General features: G+C 41.0%; 1 protein-coding gene and 1 non-coding gene across 2 annotated transcripts in view; both read right to left on the bottom strand.

Moving 5' to 3' along the window:
- ETV5 (ETS variant 5) overlaps window positions 1-21896 on the bottom strand; it is a 59485-nt gene that overhangs the window by 24768 nt on the left and 12821 nt on the right. The window contains exons 6-7 of the mRNA XM_029939693.1: window positions 7185-7314; window positions 5987-6274 (exon numbers count right to left, since the gene is read on the bottom strand). Of these exons, the coding sequence (XP_029795553.1) occupies window positions 5987-6274; window positions 7185-7314 (418 nt within the window). The remainder of the gene's footprint in view (window positions 1-5986; window positions 6275-7184; window positions 7315-21896) is intronic.
- LOC115293021 lies at window positions 13399-13505 on the bottom strand. The gene has a single exon (XR_003909294.1). It is a non-coding gene; the product is annotated as a U6 spliceosomal RNA (small nuclear RNA).

Genomic DNA, 21896 nt, shown 5'->3' with positions numbered 1-21896 from the left:
TCCATTTTCACATGAAGAAACCCAAGCTCCGACAATTTGAGGGCCTTCCTGAGGTCATGTGGACATGAAGTGTGAGAGCTCCTGGGACCCAATCCCAGGCCTAACCCTGGAGCCTGTCCTGTTCCATCACTGCTTTTAAATACTCTCTTCTCGATGGTATTTAAATAAAAATCACATAGTCCAGACAGCTAGAACACTCCCATATGTTTGGAAATTAAGAAATATATTTTTAAAGAACTACACGATTGAGAGAAAAAAATAGAAAACACTTAGAACTGAGCTTTTAAATTAAATCAGAATTAATTTAAATCCAGACTTGCAGGATGCAGCTCAAGCAGGACTTGGGTAGGGAAGTCAAATAACTGGTTCTCCAAATCAGACATTTGGGGGAGTAAAAAGGAAAGGTATGAGCAGTAACTTCCAGGTAAGGCGTAAACCATAAATGACCTGGGAAAACCTGAATATATGGTCACCTCAGCCTTAGGAGAAGTTTTATTTGGTTATGGGTTTATATTATAAGGAGAAAAGGCTAAAAATTAACGAGTGAATCATCCAACCAAAGCAGTTAGGAAAAGATAAACAACAAACTGAAAGTAGAAATAATAAAATTATTTTAGTAAGACCAGAGAGACATCAATAGAAAACATCTAGTAGAGAGGATGAGCAAAACCAAAGTTGATTTCTTGAAAAGACAAATGATAGTCTGCCAAAGACTAGAGATTTTATGGCAATTAATTTTAAAACTCACACCAAATGGAAAATTTCCCAGAAAAAATAATTTACTAAATTCACTCAACTAAATAGAAATTCAGAGCAGGACTAGAAAAGTGAAGGTGCTTAACTATAATTAAAAATCTTCCCACAAAGAAAATACCAGACCTAAATGGTGTACTGGTAAATTCTTCCAAAAATTCAAGGAATAAAGAATTCCAATTTCACACGTGCTTTTCTAGTATACGTAAAAAGGGGGACACCCTCTACCCATCTGATGAGAATTACTTTAATGCTAAAACCCAACAAGGATAATACAAGAAAGGAAAATTATACATTATCATCAATCATAGATAGTGATGCAGGCAGGAGTCCTAAATACAGGTGTGTATACTGAGTGGCTCAGTCAACTGAGCTTCCGACTTCAGCTCAGGTCATGATCTCATGGTGCGCAAGTTTAAGCCCTGTGTCAGGCTCTGTGCAGATTCCCTGCTTGGGATTCTGTGTCTTCCTCTCTCTCTGCCTCTCCCCCACTTGTACTCTTTCTCTCTCAAAAATAAATAAAACATTAAAAAAATTTTAAGAAGTCCTAAATACATATTGGAATACAAAGTCTAGCAATATAAAAAAGGTAACACATAACCAGTAAGTTGGATTTATCACACAAATACAATGCTGACTGCATATAAACCAATGTAACTCACCACATTAAGAAATGGAAGGAGAAAATTTGTTTGGTCATGTCAATAGAGGCAGAAAACAATGTCTGATCAAATTCAATATCCATTTATATTAAAAACTCTAAGTTAACTAGGAATAGAAGGAAATTTCCTTTAGCTTCACAAAAGGTAACCAAAAAATAAACCCACTATAGTAAACACGGTGAAATGATAAAAACAAGCCCTCTTAAGATTCAGAATTATAAACACCCCACACTGTAACCAGCAGAAGTACATTATTCAGCCTGTCATAGAAGGTTCCATTAAGCATCTCTAAGACTCCGTTTTGGATCCCAAAGTGAATGTGTGCTGCCACACATAACATGCTATTAACAGCAGTGCGTGGAGAGGAGATGCGTCAGACACATTCACTTCATTCCAGACCAGGCTACAAATATGACTCACAGTCAGTTCCTCCCTCTCTAAAAACTACAAAATCTAAAGGACAAAAATGAATGGCAACTTATTGGGGATGGACTTTAAGAGAGGAAGTACAAACAACAGAAAGACTTGTATAGATTAAGTCTCATCTATATAGCATCTTTAGGGAATGAGTAGTTACGTATCAAATCACCATTCCAGATAACTTAAGCTCATTCCTTTAAGCTCTGAAACCTTGATCAGAACCACTGAGGGAGAGAACTTTCTAAAACAGGTTAGGCTATTTGCTGTTTTAGAAGACACTGTGTATAACTGACCCTTTCTTGAAGACTCGGGCGCATTCTATTCTACCAATTTCAGCAGGATTGCCAATTACAGTTCTGATGTCCTTGGGGGACATCAAGTAGAGGATTGTTCCACCAGCAGTACTTTCTTGAATGTTGTCTTTTTTTTTTTTCAAATTTTTAAATGTTTGTTTATTTTTGAGAGAGAGACAGAATGTAAGCAGGGGAGGGACAGAGAAAGAGGCAGACACAGAATCTGAAGCAGGCTCCAGGCTCTGAGCTAGCTGTCAGCACAGAGCCTGTAGTGGGGCCTGAACCCACAGACCATGAGATCATGACTTGAGCCAAAGTCAGACGCTTAACCAACTGAGCCACCCAGGTGCCCCAAATCTTGTCTTTTCTTGAGATTTGCTTCTTGATGCCGAGTGAGAGAGCAGTGTATTCCAAAATTCTTCGATGACAAATTTCTTAGTGGAGCCCCTTCAGTAGAATTGTGGGAGCTCCTTCAACTTGAGATGTAATGAGAAATGGTATAATGAAGGATGAAGTCATACCTGACCAGTACAATGGGTATAAGGCAGGAACATTTTCTAAATTCTTCCACCCAACCCATGTAAACATTGTAAACAGCATGATGAAAAACTTTTGAGATCAGGATGGCTGAACGAAAAACACACCCACTCTTCAAGGAGTGGCTGGTCTTTAAGGATAAATGGAACATGTCTCAACATGCCAAATTACATGGTTTTTCCCCCCTCCTTGTGGGGGAGGAAATCACGAATATAAATCATGGCTTCCAAATACAGTATTTATCTTCTAAAAATAACTTATGAGTTGTGAAGAATTATATACTAAGATTATTTAGAACATTAAGAATATACTTTTGCCAAGATTATACTGTTTAAAGTATAATCCTAGCAAACTGCTATCACTGTCAGTAAACATATACTGAGGACAAGTAAGATTCAGGCCAAGAAGGGTCTAAATCATGGTTTTTAAACCTCAAAAAGTTTATTCAACTGCAGAGATAAGGCACACTGTGAGCAAAACAAAAAAGATACCTCTTACAACATGAGTTTAGATAAGTGAGGTAGGAATTTAGTAGGATTTTGTAATTTAAGACATGGATAAAGTTCTGGTACTTTAAGAAAATGTTAGCAATGCCCCCCCTCCCCATCATAACCAAAACAAATGGTGCAGTTATGAATTAATGTTTTGGTTTCTAAATGTAGGCCCCTGTATTTGGCTATGTGACCATTAGGAAGGCCCTTAGCTGCTCTGAGGCCTAAGATTCTTATCTATGAAATAGTGTATTTTACTCTGCTTTGGTTACAGGATTGTTAATAAAAAGCTCAAATGATACTGTAGTTCCTTCTGTCCTGCAAAATACCATTTACTTTTTAGGGGGTTAGTTTTGAAGTAATATTCTTAGATTTTGCTTAAATAAAACATTATCAAAGGACAAACTACAAAAAAAACGTAATCTACCCCATTTCAGGCAGGCATTAACAATTATTAGAGGTGGGATTATTAAGCTTGTGTCTCACACACATGCAATTACTATTACTTTCACAAAATCAGACCAGGGATTTTAGTTTGCCTCACTTTCTGTGTGCTCTCAGTATCTACAAGCAAAATCATTTGCCACGTTTTTGATGTATTTTGCATCACATAAATATCACACAGGCAATTTCTCAAAGTGTGACTGAAGTATCCAGGCCATGCCCCAGACACACCAAACTCAAAATCGAGGGTAGAGGAAGGAATTTGCATCTTGAGTAAGCCCATGGGCACTCCTGTACCCTTGCAACTTTGCAACGACAGGGCCCTGGGGTAGAGGACTAAGTGTCTCAGTGTTGCTTTTACTTTGTCGATTTAGGACTTTGCCCTTTACCCCAGTTCTCTCAAGGATCTCTGTACCGGCCCGTGTGTGCGAAGTCTTTTTATTCTAGACCCATATTCCCAATGGCAGAGGGTAGGGGAGGTAAATCCAAGACAGACAGGCAGATTTCAGGGAGGAATCCCCACTAAAAAGAAACACTTGGTTTCTGGTCCCTGGTCAGGTGTCTCTCTCCGGACACCTGAGAACAGACACTCATACATCTTGGGGATCAAACCTCCCCGTTCCGGGAGGGGGCCGGGTAGCCTGGTGACATACCTACTTCACCATTGAGACTACAGCTTCCTGTCTGCCAGGGGAAAAACATTCTCTTTACACAAGCCCCCCTGGCTAAGAAATGGGGATTGAGGGAGGACTATGAATCAAAGAGATTTAACATGAAGTAATTTTCCCTTACACATGGTAGAACAACGTTTAAGTATTTCAAATACCAAATCTATGTTCCACCTCATCCCTCCTCCTTACTGAAAAATCCCTGCAGAAAAATCAGGAAGATACTGTTTAAAAACACAAAACAAAACAAAAAAACTATTGAAATAAAAATGGTGTCCAGGCCCGAGTTCACAAATGGGCAGCCCCGCAGAGTGATTCTGCCCAGAGAGGTTTTGTTTAGTCTGTGAAGAGTTGCTGTTGTTTTTAATTGGAGTTCGTTGCCAACTTGAAAAGAAAAACCACACAACCTGGGATTTCTACATAAAAATCCACATTTCCAAAGTCTCCTGAAGAAGTGCAAGGCTGTTAACAAGGTAATAAACTGGCAAAGCTTCGTGGTGGCCGTCTCCTTCAGATGGGCTCTCTACTGACACCAGGGCCCACTGCTGGGCCAGCCCCCAGTCAGCACTGGCCCCCTGGGGCCCTATGTATCATTGGCGGTCATGGCTCTTGGCCTCACAAGGGGAATAAAGACTAACCAGCCAAATTATGTAGTTCTTTAGGGTGACTTTCACAGCGGGGGGTAGGGGGGAGTGTTGGGGAAGGGAATCAGAACCAGAAAAGAATGCTTACTTTTTTCTGTATTTCATCTAGAAATAAAGTGACCCTTGAGGAAATACTGGGAGGCATGTGGGTTGGACCAGGCCTGGAGAAGGTAGACTCCTCCCTCCTCCCTCTCCTGCCCCTCATCTCCATGCCCACCGGATGCAGAACAAGAAAGAAAGGAAATGCAACAGTCACCATCTTGCAACCTTCAGTAACATCCTCCCCAATGACTCCTCACCTATATACATCCCAGAAAGACTTGAAAGAAAAAAACAGGTCCCTGGAACACCCTATATAAAGGAAGGCCACAAGCAGCCACGAAATTCTACCATACCAGATTGTGAACTCACAAGACTGGGACCTAACACGTTAAGTTTGATGTTTGTAGAGTAGGTTACCTTTCTACGGGACTTTGACAAATGAATGACTCTGGGCAAGTTACTCCTGATGCATCAATTTTCTTACTACGAATGTACAACTAACTACTTACCTGGAATGAAACCAGGAGATTCCTATCTCAAAAGTAAGTAATTACAAATAAGGTCTTTAGCTAATTCTCTGTTAAAATGTGTTAAAATCAGATGAGTAATATAATAATACCTTTTGTAATTCAGCAGCCTGCCGTAATATGCAAGCAAAATGTTAATAAAGTATTTATGGGAAGCTTAAGCCAAGTCTCAATTCTAGTAGGTGGGATAAAGTGAGGAGCCAGGAAACCTGTCCTCAGGAAAGGTCAGCAGGTTGTATATCCTGGTCAAGCCACTCCTCCTCGACCTCCATAATGGGGGCATAGCACTAATGATCTCCCCCTAATCTACTTCATAAAGCATTCGGAGTGCCTCAAGAACAGGTCATATTCATATTATTATGCACAAGGTGCTTACCTCACAAGGTGCTTCGATGCAATGAGGTCTTTATGGGGACCTGGTAAATACGACTACCTGCTTCCTCTCTCCCCACAGGGTAAAGTGGAGGGCATGGAGGCAGTGAAAGCAGCCCAGATCAGTACCCACCTCTGTTCCGATGGATACTGGTTTTCAGGCATCATCTTTGGCATCTGCAGGGGCTGATGTGGTGGCCGGGGGACCGCGAAGGTTTGCTGCTGTGGTCCAGGTTCAGGAAGCGAATGAGGGGTGTGGGCGGGGCCCACACCTTGTACTGGACCAGCTGCAGGGGCATGTGCAGAGGTGGGCAGAGTTGCCTGAGGTGGGGGAAACAGGGGATTCTGATGGGTGGGTGACAGGGGGGTGGTGGGAGGGGTTAATGGCTTGAACCCAGAGGGAGGCTTCCTATCATAGGCACTGTAAACAGAAAAAGAGAAGGAACCGTTAAGCTGCAATGAAGCCATTAATGGCCACCAGGTCCAGTCGAACAGCGAGGCTAGGCTGCAGTCCATGTTGCCAGGAAATGACAGCATTAACATAGTTAAATTGCTGGCAGCCCCGAGGGAATATTTGTACCTCTGAAAAGTGACAAACACACTGCGTCACAAAGATTTGTTTAACACTTCTAGTGATTCTTCTCAAAGATAATTTTAGCCTCTGTTTCCGGTTTCCTTTTTCCCCCTTCTAAAAGAATTCTCCATGTATGCGTGTGTAGGGATGGATGGATGGGGGGAGACTTTATGCTCTGGGGGGCTTCTGGCCCACTCTCCCAAGTATTCCAGGGTTCCCAGGAAGAAGTCAGAATCTCTGTTGCAGACAAATTTCTTCTGTAACATCACTTGAATTAACGGCTCTTCTCCCCCTTTCAGGCAGATCTATGTTTATCTTCTAGAGCAAAGAATGATTTAAAATTAAAGCTTCATTCCTGGGGCCTGGATATTCCTAAGTAAAGGGCACAAGCCTTGGGACTTTTTCATATATTCTGATTTGAAGATTACTTCTTTGGTGCTTAAAGTTCACATTAACATAAGACAGACATGAAGAAGTATATATTCCCTCCCTAGAAGCCACAGATCAAATATCCCCGTATTCAAGGTTCTTTCCCTTAGGTGGCTCAGTACCCCATGAACTCAGTTCCCCCATGGAGCCACTTTAACAGTTTTACTTTTTATGTGTGGCACAAAAGCCCCATTTGGACTGGTCTACACCTAAGGGATTACGTTGCCATGAAAGTCAGGGAATGCTACGCTGAGTGGCTGCTGAATAGTGCTTGAAACAGTGGGCCCCACGGCTCCTTTCTGGCCAGCCTTGCTCTGGCTCCACTTACCAATAGCTGAAGAGGCACTTTTCTCCATAGTTAGCACCGAGAGCCTGCTCATGGCTACAGGACGACAGCTCACAGGAGGGGCTGTGCAGCTCCCGTTTGATCTTGGTTGGAGGTGGGGCATGAAGCACCACTGCAATCACAAGAGGGATAGGGGGGAGCAGAGGGAGGACAGCTGATTAACAGGGAGCACAATGCTTCCTTCTGCAAACCCTGTAACTAGCTCATTGTTCTTGGGGAGTCAGGTCAAGTCACATGCCAGAGAAAGCCAAACACTTAAGCACAAAGCCTTCCATCTAAAACCAATGAAACGTTCTTTACAGTCAGAAATCATCATCTGACACTTTTGAATAGGCATGTCTTTTCCCCCAATTTCTTTGGTGTAGGGTCTGCTTCCCAGAGGCTTTGAAACCCTTAAAAATTCTTGTAGGTAATGGTTCGTCAAGAAGAATGCAGGTGTGATAGAACACCAAGGAAGAATTTTGTTTCCAAAAAGGACAGAAGAGTCAAAAATACATGGGTGGACATTCCACATTAGCTTATCGAAGGCTTGAGGCTGCCCTGGCAAACCCATTCCTTACGCAGAGGCATATAAATTAAATAGATGACTTTTTAAAAGTCCTTCCTCGAGCAGCTTTGAATATCAGCTCGGAGTAAGAAATCGTCAACTTTAAGGAAATTTCAAAAAATTTAAAAGCAAAGGAACAACAATGGACCAAACCACAATCTAGGAAAGGCTAACTGCCTAAGGACGAGTCCTGGACGCCTTCGTGCGTTTGTGCTCATGTCTGCTCTGTGCCTTTCCTACCGACCAACCAGGAAGGGCAGGTTTTCATAATCAGTCCTTTCAGATAAGAGCCAATTACTTTTCCAAAACTAATGAAATAATACAAGAGCTTTGCATAATGTTTGGAAGTCAAGTGCATATTCCATATGTGATTCTGGGAGGGCAAAGTTTTTCAAACCAAGGTGACTTACATGGTAGCAAAATGAAACAAAATAAAACCCGGTTTGCCTTTTCTATCTTATCTAGGAGCTAACTCATTTTAGAGGGCATTTTACCCAAGGTAGAAGAACAAACTCTAAAGGATGACACACCTTGGGGGCTCTCTTCTACCGATGAGTTAGAATTGCTGCTCTCTGTCCAGCTATCTTGAAGGGTGGGGGCGGAGTGAAGTTCTGTGTCAATTACTCTCCAGTGTATCAAAGATCTCATTAGATAGCTAACCACAGTCAGTGCCCTGGTGACCCACTTAAATTTCTGTATGACTCAATGCTTATTCCTAATATACTTTCAGGTATTTGGTTAATTCTTAGTGATTTTATTAAGCAGAATTAGCTTAAATTCATGTTTTCTTCTGCTTAGACTGAACAATTTTCTGGCCAACTGATTTCTCAGGTGCCTTCTCCAACCCCAAATGTGGGTCTCAGAAGTGAGCAAATGAGACAGATGACTATCACAGATGATAAATGTATAAAGCAAAGTCCTGCCAATGACAGACTCGAAAGGACAGGTTTTTATCTTTCCTTTCCTATATAATGCCAACTGCTTTTCCTCAATACGTGAAATAAGCTTGAAACCATAAGACTGTATTTAGAAGTCATCAGAGTCTCATGATTTTTTGATGGTGACATCATGGCGGTCAACCCTCAATTGTTATCAAATGTTTTTGGACATTTAGACACAGAAAGTGGGTAAGCTTGTTGTTAGAATGTTATTAGTAAATGAAAAGGGAGAGTCAGACAAACTGACATAGAAAGCGCTTCTTCAGGGCACCTGGGTGGCTCAGTTGGCTAAGTGTCGGATTCTTGATTTCAGCTCAGGTCATGATCTCCCGTTTCATAGGTTTGAGCTGGGAGCATGGAGCCTGCTTGGGATTCTCTCTCTCCCTTTCTCATTGGCCCTCCCACATGCACACTCTCTCCATCTCAAAATAAACATTAAAAAAAAGAAAAGACTATGTTTTTTAAAAAACAAAAACAAAGCACTTCTCCAAAACAGTGAATATTCTGGTGGTTCTCAGTACTGTCTCTGTCATTCATAGCCTTACCTCTCATTAGCCTTATGCCATAGAAGTTTTGGAAAAATAATAAGGAAAGGTGATGATGCCCCAGTGTAAACAAAAGTTACATATCCTTGAAAAATCGACTTTTCTTTATCTAAAGAAAATCATTTATCATCACTATTTTTCCTAAGTTTAGAGAGTAAGCAATTATGGTATCACTCAATATTCCTATTTCAGCTTTTAGAAATGTCTTCACAGTGTTATTCAATAAGTGGCCAGTCCTTCTGACAAGACTAACACCAGAGGATAAACCAGAGTTGTCCAGAAAGAATAATTTTATAATGGCTTCAGGAAACGCACATACCTATTTTGAAAGAGAAGCTAAACTGCCAGCTAAATCTACAGTCTTGGTTTCTTCTAATCCATGCAGTACTTGGTATGAATCATATCATTTGCTGTAAAGTATATGGTAATTTTTACTACCCTCAAACTGTCTTCTTATCTGAAATCTTATGTTCTCTACACAAAGGAAGAGGTCAGGAAATATCTGATGAGTGCTCTGGTCTAAATGTTTGTGTCCCCCCAAAGTTCATATGTTGAAATCCTAATCAATGTGGTGATATTAGGAAGAGAGCTTTGGGGAAGTGATCAGGTCATGAGGGCAGAGCCATATGGGGACAAAATGAGAAGAGAGCCTTCACCCCCACAATGCCGGCACCCTGATCTCAAACTTCCAGCCTCCAGAACATGAGAAATAAATTTCTGTTGTTTATGTTACCCTGCCCGTGGTGTTTCGTTACAGCGGCCTGAATGGACTAAGACAATGAGTGAGTGAATAGATTATGTTTCCAATTAATTCTTAACCTTGAAGGCTGCATCTCCCTGCAAGGCAAGGCAGTGTTAGTCATAAACACTTTTTCCCCAGGAATGAACCATTTGAAAGAGAGAAAAGAAAGTAGAACATGGCCAGAGTGAGAATTCAAAGTTTCACAGATCCCTGACAAGAAAATGATTAGAGGCCGCTGGAGTGGTGAGGAAGAAGGCTCAGCTCTCTAAAGGGACTGCTGGGCCAGGGGATGTGTGAAGGAACCTAATTATGGCATGCATTAGTCAGAGATAGTGGTGTATTTAAAGCAGGAACTTAGAAGCCCAAGGAATGCTCCTTGCTTTCAGTCTGTTCCCTCCTTTGTAAAATGAGATATGTGATGCTGCCTTGAGAAATAAAGAAAATGGCACAGCACCTTGCAGATGGTGCTATGATGTTGTGTAATAATACACTGTGCTTTCAAAAATAGTGTATTTAACTTCGCACAGGCAACTTACTAAACGATGACAGAGACCCAGGACTACAAAGCATGGCAATGAATTGGAATTTAAAAAGATCATGAACTCTGGAGGAAGTCGGAAAAGAAATGCCAAAAAAGTTGAGTATGTAAGTTGATAAACATTGTCTACAATTAGAAATTCTGAGTTTAAGCTCAGAGTTACAGAAGATGGACCCATAAAGCCAATGGTACCCTGACAACAATTCCTGGTGAATATGCAACACCTTCGTTGTTGTAAATATTACATCATTCATTCTTTTATTCATTCATTCTCCACTCATCCATTCACTGAGCATATTCTATGGGCCAAGCATCCTAGAGATGCTGGGGACAGGATGGTATGCCTGTCAGACGTGGCCCTTTCTTCATGGCATGTACAATTTCGTGAGGAATCTGACTTTTAGCATTATCTCATAGAGGCACTTATAGTTAGACCTCACAGGGCCTCACAGTTCACTTCATTCAGGCCCCTACATTTCTAAGGACACTGAGACCCAAAGGAATGATAGTAACTGCTCAAGGTCTTGGAGCTACTGCTATTAGAGAAGAGAGAAAGCAGGAGCTTCTGTCATTTCAGTGATCCACTGCACTGACAGAAATGGGAGACATTTCACTCCCCCACTTTGTACATTAAAAATAGAGTACATAAATCTTTTTTCAACAAAAACAAAAATATCACATTATACCTGGTTGAGAGAAAGTATTCTAGAACAAAGAAAAAAGCAAGTAAGAACTAACCTCTGGAAAAGAACTAGGCAGACAGATCACAAGACAGAGAGCTGGACAGACCCTTTAGTGTTAACTTTGCACCAAACTGCTCCTACGTGTGCTATTTTATTTGAGCTTCCCAACCCAATAAGAAAGCTACTTCCGGTGTCCCCTCTTTATAGATGAGAAAACCCAGATTCAAGAAGGTAAGTAATCTGTCACATCGCATAGCTGTAAGTGGTCAGGATTCCCACCTAAATACTGCTTAGGCTTCTATCATATTACCTCCTAGAGGGAATCTGAGAGAAAAAGACTAAATCAAAAAGGAATGAAAAGAAATAGGGAAAGAGATGGAGAAGAAAGCCACACCAGAGAAGAGAACGGAAGAATACTTTCTGCCAACTCTCAGGGTCTGTATCCTCATGTTTACTCTGCATTCTTCAGCTGAGGCACACCTGATACAGCTACGTTCACTCAACTCACATCTTCCCTATCCCTAGGCCACTAAAATGCCCAGAATCCCTCCCTCACTCCTACTAGCAACCAACATTTCTTGACTTCAGTAGCCTTTACTTATGATCAGTCCTTGCTGATCATTCTACTTAAAAGATCTCATTCTCCCCTCTATATTCCAGTTGGCCAATATCTTCTGCTTATTTAGACAACTGCAGGAACTTTGGAGACCTGGTATCTTCCATAGTCAGCCACTGACTGGCCAGATACCACATTGCTACCATGGATACCATCTCTCTCCCCAAATGTCCTGTCCCTCCTGAAACTTCTTCTAGACAATGCCCTCTCAAAGCCACCTATGAGGCAAGAATACCTTGAACTGTCAGTACTCCTACTGGAATACAAGAACTCTTGTTAAGGATCCATGCACAAATATATATGGGATATTTATATATCCCATATAAATATGGGGTTTATACCTCTGCTTGTCAGGGGTATGAAAGACAAGGATAGCTATCTGATTAGACTTAAGCCCACATCTGTGGATATGCACCATAAAGTACAATGTATTGCTTTGTAGACCAGCATAACACCATTTTAAATTTAGACATTATGGTTCCACAGATCAATCAACTTAACGTATTAGAGAACTCCTTGGGAGATGTTTCTATTTGACACAGTGATCAAAAATCAGGCCTGATCCTGGGGCACCTGAGTGGCTCAGTCGGTTAAGCATCTGACTTCAGCTCAGGTCATGATTTTGCAGTTTATGAATTCCAGCCCCACATCTGGCTCTGTGCTTACAGCTCAGAGCCTGGAGCCTGCTTTGGATTCTGGGCCTTCCTCCTTCTCTTCCCCTCCCCCTTCACTTTCTGTCTGTCTCTCTCTCAAAAATAAACACTTAAATTTTTTTACAAAATCAGGCCTGATCCTAGCCAATGCAATAAGTCAAGAAAGATAAATAAAAGGCAAAAGGATTAGAAAGAAATATAACCGTCACTATTCACAGATGGCCTCATTAGATATATAGAAAACATAAAAGTATCCACAAAACAGAAGAATTGATAAGCTAATGTATGAAGATGAATAGCAACAAGGCTAATATGAAAAAGAACAATTTCTGTAGATCTATGAAATCTAAAAAGTAAATTTATAATAGCAACAAATAACATCAGACACCTGGGAACACATCTAATAAAAGACATATAGAATGCCTCAGCTGAAAACTGCAATACCCAAGAAAATTATAAAATTTTCAATACAAGAACGACTATATCATCTTCATGGGTTGGAAAGCTTAATATTATACAGATATCAATTCTTCCCAAATTTATCTAGAGGTTCAATGTAACCCTGAACTAAACCTCAGCACTACAAAGAAATGAGAATAAAGGAATTACAGTTATACTGAACAACATGGAATCTCACAAATATGTTGAGTGAAAGCCAGGCACAAAAGATTTAGATATCGTTCAAAAGGAGATGGAACTAATATATGGTGTTTAAAGTCAGGATCAAGGTTACTCTGAGGGTAGTGCCTGTTCAGGAGCCACAAGGGCTCTTCTTGTATTCTGAGAAGCTTTCTGGGTCTTGATCTAAATGCCTGTACAGTTTGTCAAATTGCACTCTTACAATTTCTCTACGTTATTTCAAGTAAGTTTCTCTTTTTTAATTAAGTATTTTCATTTTAATTCCAGGATTGTTCACATACAGTGTTATTTTAGGAAAAGTATGGAACGCTTCATGAGTTTGTGTGTCATCCTCGCACAGGGGCTGTGCTGATCTTCTCTGTATCTTTCCAATTTCAGTATGTGTGTTGCTGAAGTGAGCCCAAATTTCTCGTTTTTAAAGAGAGCAGCCCTGTTCAACAGCATCGAGTTAATACTTTTAAGATTTCTCAAAAAAAAAAAACAAACAAAACTTTCTTCTGTGAGGTAGAGAAGCAGTCTTCCAAAGAAATAATCCAATTGTTTTAAAATAGAAAAAAAATAGACAAACTGGCCCATTCAAGAGAAATAATAATTCCCTCTGCTGACAAAATCTGTTTCCTGCCCACAAGTACAGGCTTGTGGACTCTGTCCAAGGGAGCTACCCCATGCCAGTGCTGGCAGTGAACTTCACTATTACAGCACACATGATCAAAACAAAGGAAAACACTTTTGTTGAATGTTATGATGAACGACAGTTTGATTCAAAATGAATTAATTTTTTTACGAAAGACAAAACTCACCTCATCTAATAAGCCTTTCCTTTAGTGTTTCTTAATCATCAAAGTTTCAATTCGCCACTGACTTTGTTGTGAGTACATATAACATTTAGGTAGTTGCTGAGTGTTAAAGAAATTGCCAACCAGTTATACTGCAGTCTGAGGAGGGGGAAAGACTAAGCCCGCTTCATGCACAGGCTTTGCCTACCTTCCCCTGCTAGTTGTTGTTCAGGTTTTGTTTTGGGGTTTTCCTCCTCCCTTCTTCAGTTTCAATACCTTCATCTGGGGCAGACGAATCTTTCCCAAATCAGCTGTGCAGGCCTGCCATTGGGGGGGGACCTTATTTGGTCACACTTGACAGTCATGATCTTCTTACTTTACATGGAAAGTTGTGTGTCATGACAGAAGTTGACCAGAATACCAACACCTGCCGCCAAACAGCATGTCCATGAGGCTAAGTCTGAGGTGGCCAGCCTATATCTGTGGAGCCTCTCACCGCACTTAACAAACGTGATGTGGAATATAGTTGTGGTCAGAGATTTCTCGGGATTCCAGAGTCCTAATTCTAACATGAAGGTTTATACTTAAGCTTACTATTCTCTTTGCCACTGGCTTTAGGTCACTCTTCCTCACTTAGGCCACTACCATCCCACTTCATTTCCCTCCACAGAAAGGAAATTAGTAGTTTAGTTCAAGAATGGGAGTGTGGAGAGAGCCCAAGATATCTGCCCATACTGTTCTCTGGTTATGGCAGTGAGTGGGACATGAGGAAAGAAGGCAGAGGGAAAGACCATCAAGCAGGACATATAAATACATATAAATATAATACATATAAATACATATAAAGCAGGACATATAAATACGAAAAGGACACTGGTAAAAAAGAACCAAAGAAGCCACCCAAAAAACCAGGTGTGATCTCTTCTCATTTACCCTTTTCTTGTCAGAGTACCCCAGTGGTAAAGACCAGAAGGCTTTAAGTCACCAGATGCAGTGTCCCTTGGGACCTGTGGTTTGAACAGCACAACAAAGTCAACAGGCCTACTTTCCAATATACTGCTGTCTTTCCTTAACTGGCCTTTTCTGGACAAATTTTGAGACAAAGCGCAAATAGCTAGTAAGAAAAAAGATGAGATAAAACTAGGCATATTTTTTAAATTCTACCATATTACCAGAAGAGGTCAGAAATTGGTCTTTATTTTAGGGCTGAGTAGATTAAAAATTCATTTCAAGCATAAAATATATTCCTAATGTCTCAATATTCTTTGTAATTGCTATCGCAGCCCAAGTGAATGACAAGGGCGGGAGATAATTCCCGTTCTGGGAACCAAGAAGGTTTAAGGAAGATAAAGTAAGTGGCTAGGTTCTGGCACTTCAAAAGAGCATCTGGAAAAGGAGGTGCCTTTTGGATTTCCAAACAAAATGAGAAACATGCTCAAACCCATTGGAATAGTTAACATTAATTTTGCCTGGCAACAGTTTCCAAAAATGAAAGTTTGAAATGTTATCAAATGCAGTTAGGGGGCACAAGATCTAAAAGCAGAACTGGAGGAGATATGGGAGAATGTGCTGTTTTCTTTGATATCTGACACAGCTAACCTTAGTAAGCATAAATTTAAAAATGGAATATAGTGAAAAATCATCCATAAATAGTAAAATCAACTATTTAGTAAGCGGTGCCAAAAAATTTCAATGATTCCCTCAAAAGCCCTCTCCTCAAACATGCACAATCTATCTCTGGCCCAAATATCTCCATCTGACTTGCTCCGTTATTTTACGGTCAACACAATAACATGGATATAAAGTGAGAGACTCAGCACCATACAGGACCTTTCTTGTGCCTCAGGCCGGCATTTCTGTATGTCTGCATTTCTATGTGCCCTTTAAATGCATCCCCAAAAGTCAACAGCTACAAACGAACTGTCTAGGACCCTTCAAAAAAAGGTCAATGCTTTTGGAAAAAAAAGGATAGACTGTTATAAAGAAGATAAAAAAGATATAAAAATAAATACAATATATGATTCTTAATTGAATCCTAGATCAAAACCAATGATAGTATCAGCTATAAAAGACATTTAGGGGACACTGGGGAATTCTGAATACTACTGAATAAAGTTAATCTTCTTAGGCTACGCAGAATATCTTTAATCTTTGGAGATGCACACTGAAGTTTTGAGGGTGAAATATCATGTCTACAACTTGCTTTTGAATGATTCAGAATGAAAAAATATACACAAAGAAATAAAGTAAATGTAGGAACATGTTTTAAAAATCAACCAATAAGACAGATATTATACCCCATCTCTGAGATACTCAGAAAAAAAATGCCTTTATCTTATGGTTGACTAACAGGTCAAAAGTAGATGTGCTAAGAACTTCAAACTGTGCATTCACACATGAAGAAAGTTATCCTGGGCCCATTACCAAATTGGAAGGATATTATCCTGTTTATCCTTTACCATGTTTGGGTGATATAGCCCTGGGAATCTAAAATTACACAAAGACAAATGTTGGTGACACTCTAACATCTAAGCCAGTAGTTCTCAAATACTTTTTTTGGCCCTGGTCCACTTAGGAGAAGGGAACATCCAAGAGAGGGCAAAATGAAAAGTGCCATTGCTATCATCATGATTATGGCCCATGGCCACCTCTACCATTGTGTGGGTAAAAAGACAGTAATTATAGAAGTACAAAATATTAACGAAAGTAAAAGGTATCAGTAATTCCACATACATATTAATTCATACATAACGGAACTAAAACATATGCCCAACTCAAGACCACAACTCATTCTTGGGGGAAAAAATGGAGAATGTCTATTCCTTGTAAATACATATGTACAAGATTATAACATTACCAGAACAGGTGGACAACTCCTTAGATTTTATCCCCCAAGTCCTCAAGAGGACACAATGTAGTTATCACCAATCTATGAAGGTTGGGAGAATTAAAAAGAATTAAAGTTCTCTTATTTGAGGTTCTCCTTAATTCCTTTTCCTTCTAAGCAGCTAATTTGGCTCCTTCTGTCCATAAAGGGTGGGCAGGGCCAGGAGAAGAAGCTTGAAGTGGACAGTCTTTGCTTTTGGTGCTCTAAGTCTTAGGCGGAAAAGGTACAAGAATTTTTGGAGGCTCCAACTCATCCAACCTAGCCTAGCCGGCTGCATCAGAAAGGAATGTAGACTGAAGACCTAAGCTGTGTTTTAGAAGTATGTAGGCTTGGAGAATCCCTTGTACATTTATGTTTTGGGAATCAAGGATGGCAGTAGGACTTTGCTGTGGGATCAAGGCTCTCTACACAATGCATGGGAAATATGACAAACATCTGGTGCTGCTAACACCTAGGTCAACATACACATACACGGGCTAAGATTTCAGGACAGACTCATTCTGCAATCTCAAACTCTTAAGAGTGGCTGCATCCATTTTGGGCAAAATCCTACATGAAAAAGCAAGGCTTTGTCTCTGGGACTGAAATTGGTAACAGTAGGTACAGGGAAAGTTCTTTTCAGGATTAGCACAGTGGCAGTATTCAGGATTTTAGATGGGTGATTAATCATCGTGGTGGTTACGGTGTTGATTACCCCAGGTTATTTTTTCCTACTTGTCATGTTGCTTGTTAGGGGCCAAAAAACGGAGTATCATCCCCCTGGTGGCCTATTTCTGGGACCCAGGGTACAGAATCAACCATGAGATAATAGAAATCATCAATTAGCAATGATAGAAGCCCTTCCTATAGGGCCAATGTTATCTTCTGTACAATAAATAACACAAGAGCCAATTTAGGAACTGATACAGCTAGTTCCTGGAACATCTGGCTTCAGGAATCAGATTTCTTCTGTGCAGTGGGGAAAACCAACACTCAGCAAAAGAGAGGCTTCAGGAATTGGGTGTGTGGACAACAAACAAAAACCCACTCTATTTTTCGTGATTTAGAGCTATAAACTTGGGGTAACACAATAAGCTGAAGACAAAAAAAGACTTTGACCTTACTATCATGGCATGAATGATGGGAAAAGACAGATCCAAAAATTAGGGTTAGGGTTACACTGGTATTGAAATAGGGCTAACCCAACAGTGAGACTCAAGTCTTATGACCCTGCATGAACATGGCTAGAAAATATCAGAGTGAAATAATAACAAACAAACAAAACCAGAGCCAGGTTTTCTTGCTCAAGGAGAAGAGGTGAGGAAAGAAGATACCGTTTTTTGCCCCCAAGAGTAGATGAGGCTATACCAAATATCTGGAAATTCAAGAGCTGGAAACTTGTTGGGGATGCATGCTCAGGAATCCTACTGGTGAGTTCTTACTAAAGATGATAGGTACTTACTTGAAAGACAGAGTGGAGACCGGGTCTCCAGAGAACTCACTCTTAATTCACAAATAAGGTGGCAGAAAAACAGGGTTAGCGGGGACATCAGAAGATTACTTCAGAATTCTGAAAATGGAAACCCAGAGGCCTTGCATACAAGAGTTAGAAATTAAAGGGAGGAAAAGGAGCTTAGAAAAGAACTGGCCCAACTTTGAAAATGTATAAATAGCTTTAGTGGAGAGTGGTATCTGAAATATCTCTAAGTGGCCACCTGCAAAGGCAGCAGAATTCCTCCCAGGATACAGGAATTAGAGTTATTGATAGAACTTCTTCCACCTGGGTTTTAAATCAGACAACAGAATTGATACCACAAAGCAGTTAAAACCACGAAGCCAGGCTCTGTAAGCCCCTCTTCCATTTTCTGTTTACCTTAGATATCCCTAAATCTCTGCCATGGACTGGAGCGGACAGCCACATGGGTTTAGGTCGTGCCATGGATATGCATGCAGCTTGCAGAACATTGCTTTCTCTGGGGAAATGCTGGCTGTACACAGGATTGGCATCGGATGGGTGACAGGATGCTGCCGTGCTCAGTGGCTCCGGAAAGTGAAGGGTTTCGAAATTTTGTTTTGTATAGGGCCGGTACTGTGGCATTTTATGCCCTTACTGCTTGATACAAAGTAGATTCCCCTACAGAGAAATCAAGTTCCAAAGATGTCAAAGCACATCTGTAGTCCCAGCTCAAGGGGTCCCCAGGCTGTAGCTTCTGTTAGACCCTCACACAAAGCCCTTCTGGCTAGGGTAATAGCAGGAAAAGACCAAAAAAAAAAAAAAAGATGATGAAGAAAAAGAAAAACATGGTGGTTTTACACTTATAAAAGGTTTTAAGTTTCTCTGTAGGAAAGGGGGATTGACTTGACAAACGTAATGCTTCACAGGAAAGGGCCTTATTGGGGGCGTTTTTCTACTGTTGGGATCCTATTATCTGAACTGTAATGTTTACATCATCTAATGACTTCATATAACAGGGAGGGGAAGGAGGTGGTTTGGAGGTTTGCCTCTGCTAGCCTCAGCTCAATGATTACAACATCCCGCAGAAAATGTCCTCTCCCTCCCCCTCTTCCCCTTTCTTCCACGGTCTCTTCTAGCAATGGTAGCAGCTGGCCGGCAGAACTAGCTGATGGTATCTCAGAATCAAATCACCAGCCGAAATACTACTGGTCACAAGGTTGAAAACTAAATTTCGCCCATGAAAGTCAGTTTAGGAAGTCACCGTGTAATGTACAACTGCAGCACCATACAGGCCGACCACTCAGAATATGGGGGTGGGAGGCACCCTCGCTTCCAGAGGGGCTCAAGGCTTCCCCTGCCTCTTTCTTCCTCCTCCAGAGAGGAGAAAATGTGATCCAAGTCAAGGACGACACCCAGGCTCTATAGGAGAAAGGGGACAGCTTTGGCTCAGAAGAGCAAAAGTAATCCTCAAAGCTATTTGCATCTTCTCTTACAAGGGTCTGGAAGCTTCTCCCCACCGGCCAAGGCTGAGTGGGCCCTGGAAAGAGTTCAGGTTAATAATGGCCCATTATAGGCCTTAGGAACAAGAGTCTTCAAGGCTGACCTGCGGTCCTGAGGCAAGTATGCCAGGGTAAAACGTTGGCCGGTTATGTCTTTCTTTGGTCATCTAGGAAGACCAGTTGCTAAATGGAATTTGGGATACTGATCTCGTCCTTTCTTTACCTCTATCAGTATAACCATACAACACAGGTGATTTTTAAAGGTTTCTATTCTAAATCTAGCTAAAATAGAAGGAAAGTAATTCTTTATATAGATTCTCCTTAAAAGAAGTGGTCACGTTAGTAGGAGGAGCCCCCTTAGGAGGTAGGAACTGAATGAGGACCGTCCTGACTCACAGATGGGAAACAAGGGTCTATCAGAGAACCGCTCCCTCTAGTCCTCAGCACAAAATCACAGATCTTCCACATAGTCATTTCCAAACAGAAAACCTGCTATCAAAGAAGGAAGGTAATTTAATGTCAATAGTAGCAAAGAGTTGTTGTTGTTACAGATGAACTAGTTTCAGGTTTACTTCAAGGTCACATTCTCCATGCTTCAGTATTATTTTTATAACAGCTTGGATCTCTACAGTTCCTTTTCTTCAAAGAACCCATTTATCCCAACAATTTAGGATTGTTACCTTAGAATTTGTAAATGGAAACCCAGAGGCCTTGAATGTAAGAGTTAGAAATTAAAGCGCAGGTAAGAAGGTTCAAAAAGAAGTGCCCCAACTTTGAAGGACGGCTTGTGTGTTAAGTTATGAGGCTCTTCCAACAGAACGAATGTATCTAATTGCATAAATGTGTCACATCCCCAAATTTGTGGGCCGTGGAGAAACCAAAGCATTTGACAGTCAAGTAAAAGGCTTGTGTGAGTGTACAGAGCTGACTCAGAGGAGAGTCAGGATAAAAATAAATGGCTCTTCTGGCTTTAAGTGCAATGCCCTGTTACAACTACCACGGGGTAGGGCTTTTTAGACCCACAGCCTGGAGAGCTGGCTTCCACCTGGGGCATTTGGCTACTTTCAAGCTTAAGAGACCAGCAGGAAGGGACACCTTGGTGGCTCAACTGGACATCTGATTCTTGATTTCAGCTCTGGTCAGGATTCCAGGGCCGTGGGACTGATCCCTACAATGGGCTGCATGCTGAGCATGGAGCCCAGTTAACATTCTTTCTCCCTCCCTCCGCCCCTCACCCCCATTCAAGCTCTCTCTCTAAAATTAAAGAGAGAGAGAGAGAGAGACTAGTATGATAAAAAGGTGACTGATTGGCCTCCTTACCGCAAAAGGAACATTTAAACACTGCTCTACAATTCCTTTCTTGAGGCAGCGGTTTAAAGAATTTTAATATTCAACTTCCCAATATGATAGACAACTATTTATTTAACTTTCATTTGTGAGAAACAGGTCGAAAGAGAGCATTTGTGGGGCGCCTGGGTGGCTCAGTAAGGGTCCTACTCTTGCTCTCAGCTCAGACCTTGATCTCTGGGTTGTGAGTTCAAGTCCCGTATTGGGCTCCACACTGGGTGTGGAGCCTGCTTAAAATAAATAAATAAAGGAATATTAAAAAAAATTTTTTTTTTAGAGGTGCCTGGGTGGCTCAGTCGGTTAAGCCTCCGACTTCAGCTCAGGTCAGATCTCATGTTCGTGGGTTCAAGCCCCGCATCAGGCTCCGTGATGACAGCTCAGAGCCTGGAGCCTGCTTCCAGTTCTGTGTCTCCTTCTCTTTCTGCCCCTCCCCGTCTCATGCTCTGTCACTCTCTGTATCAAAAATAAATAAAACATTAAAAAAAATTAAAAAAAAATTTTTTAAACAAATAAATACCGAGAGCCTTTGCGGTAGAGACGACAGGATGGCTTCCTCTACTGTGGGCCTTACATCAACCACAGCAGATTTTACCAGAGAGCGCTGCTCACAGGGTAACACACGAAGAAAAGGGGAAACAGAGCACTTTTCCTGAATTGTGAAAAAATGCAAAAATAAACCTTAACATCCCTCTTATAACTTATTCCCAATTTAGGTGATTCTCATCTAAGCCAGCAGTAAAGGAAAGTGTGAATAATACTTTTATTATTATTAAAAAGTCCTTCAAATGGGACTTAGGCACTGTGGACAATTTCATCTTTGACTTCAAACTTAAACTCCGATGGGAAAAT

This window comes from Suricata suricatta, chromosome 5 (genome assembly GCF_006229205.1).
Source record: "Suricata suricatta isolate VVHF042 chromosome 5, meerkat_22Aug2017_6uvM2_HiC, whole genome shotgun sequence".
Lineage (NCBI taxonomy): Eukaryota > Metazoa > Chordata > Mammalia > Carnivora > Herpestidae > Suricata > Suricata suricatta.
Note: the sequence above shows the minus strand (reverse complement) of the source record. Positions and strands in the feature narration are given on the sequence as shown.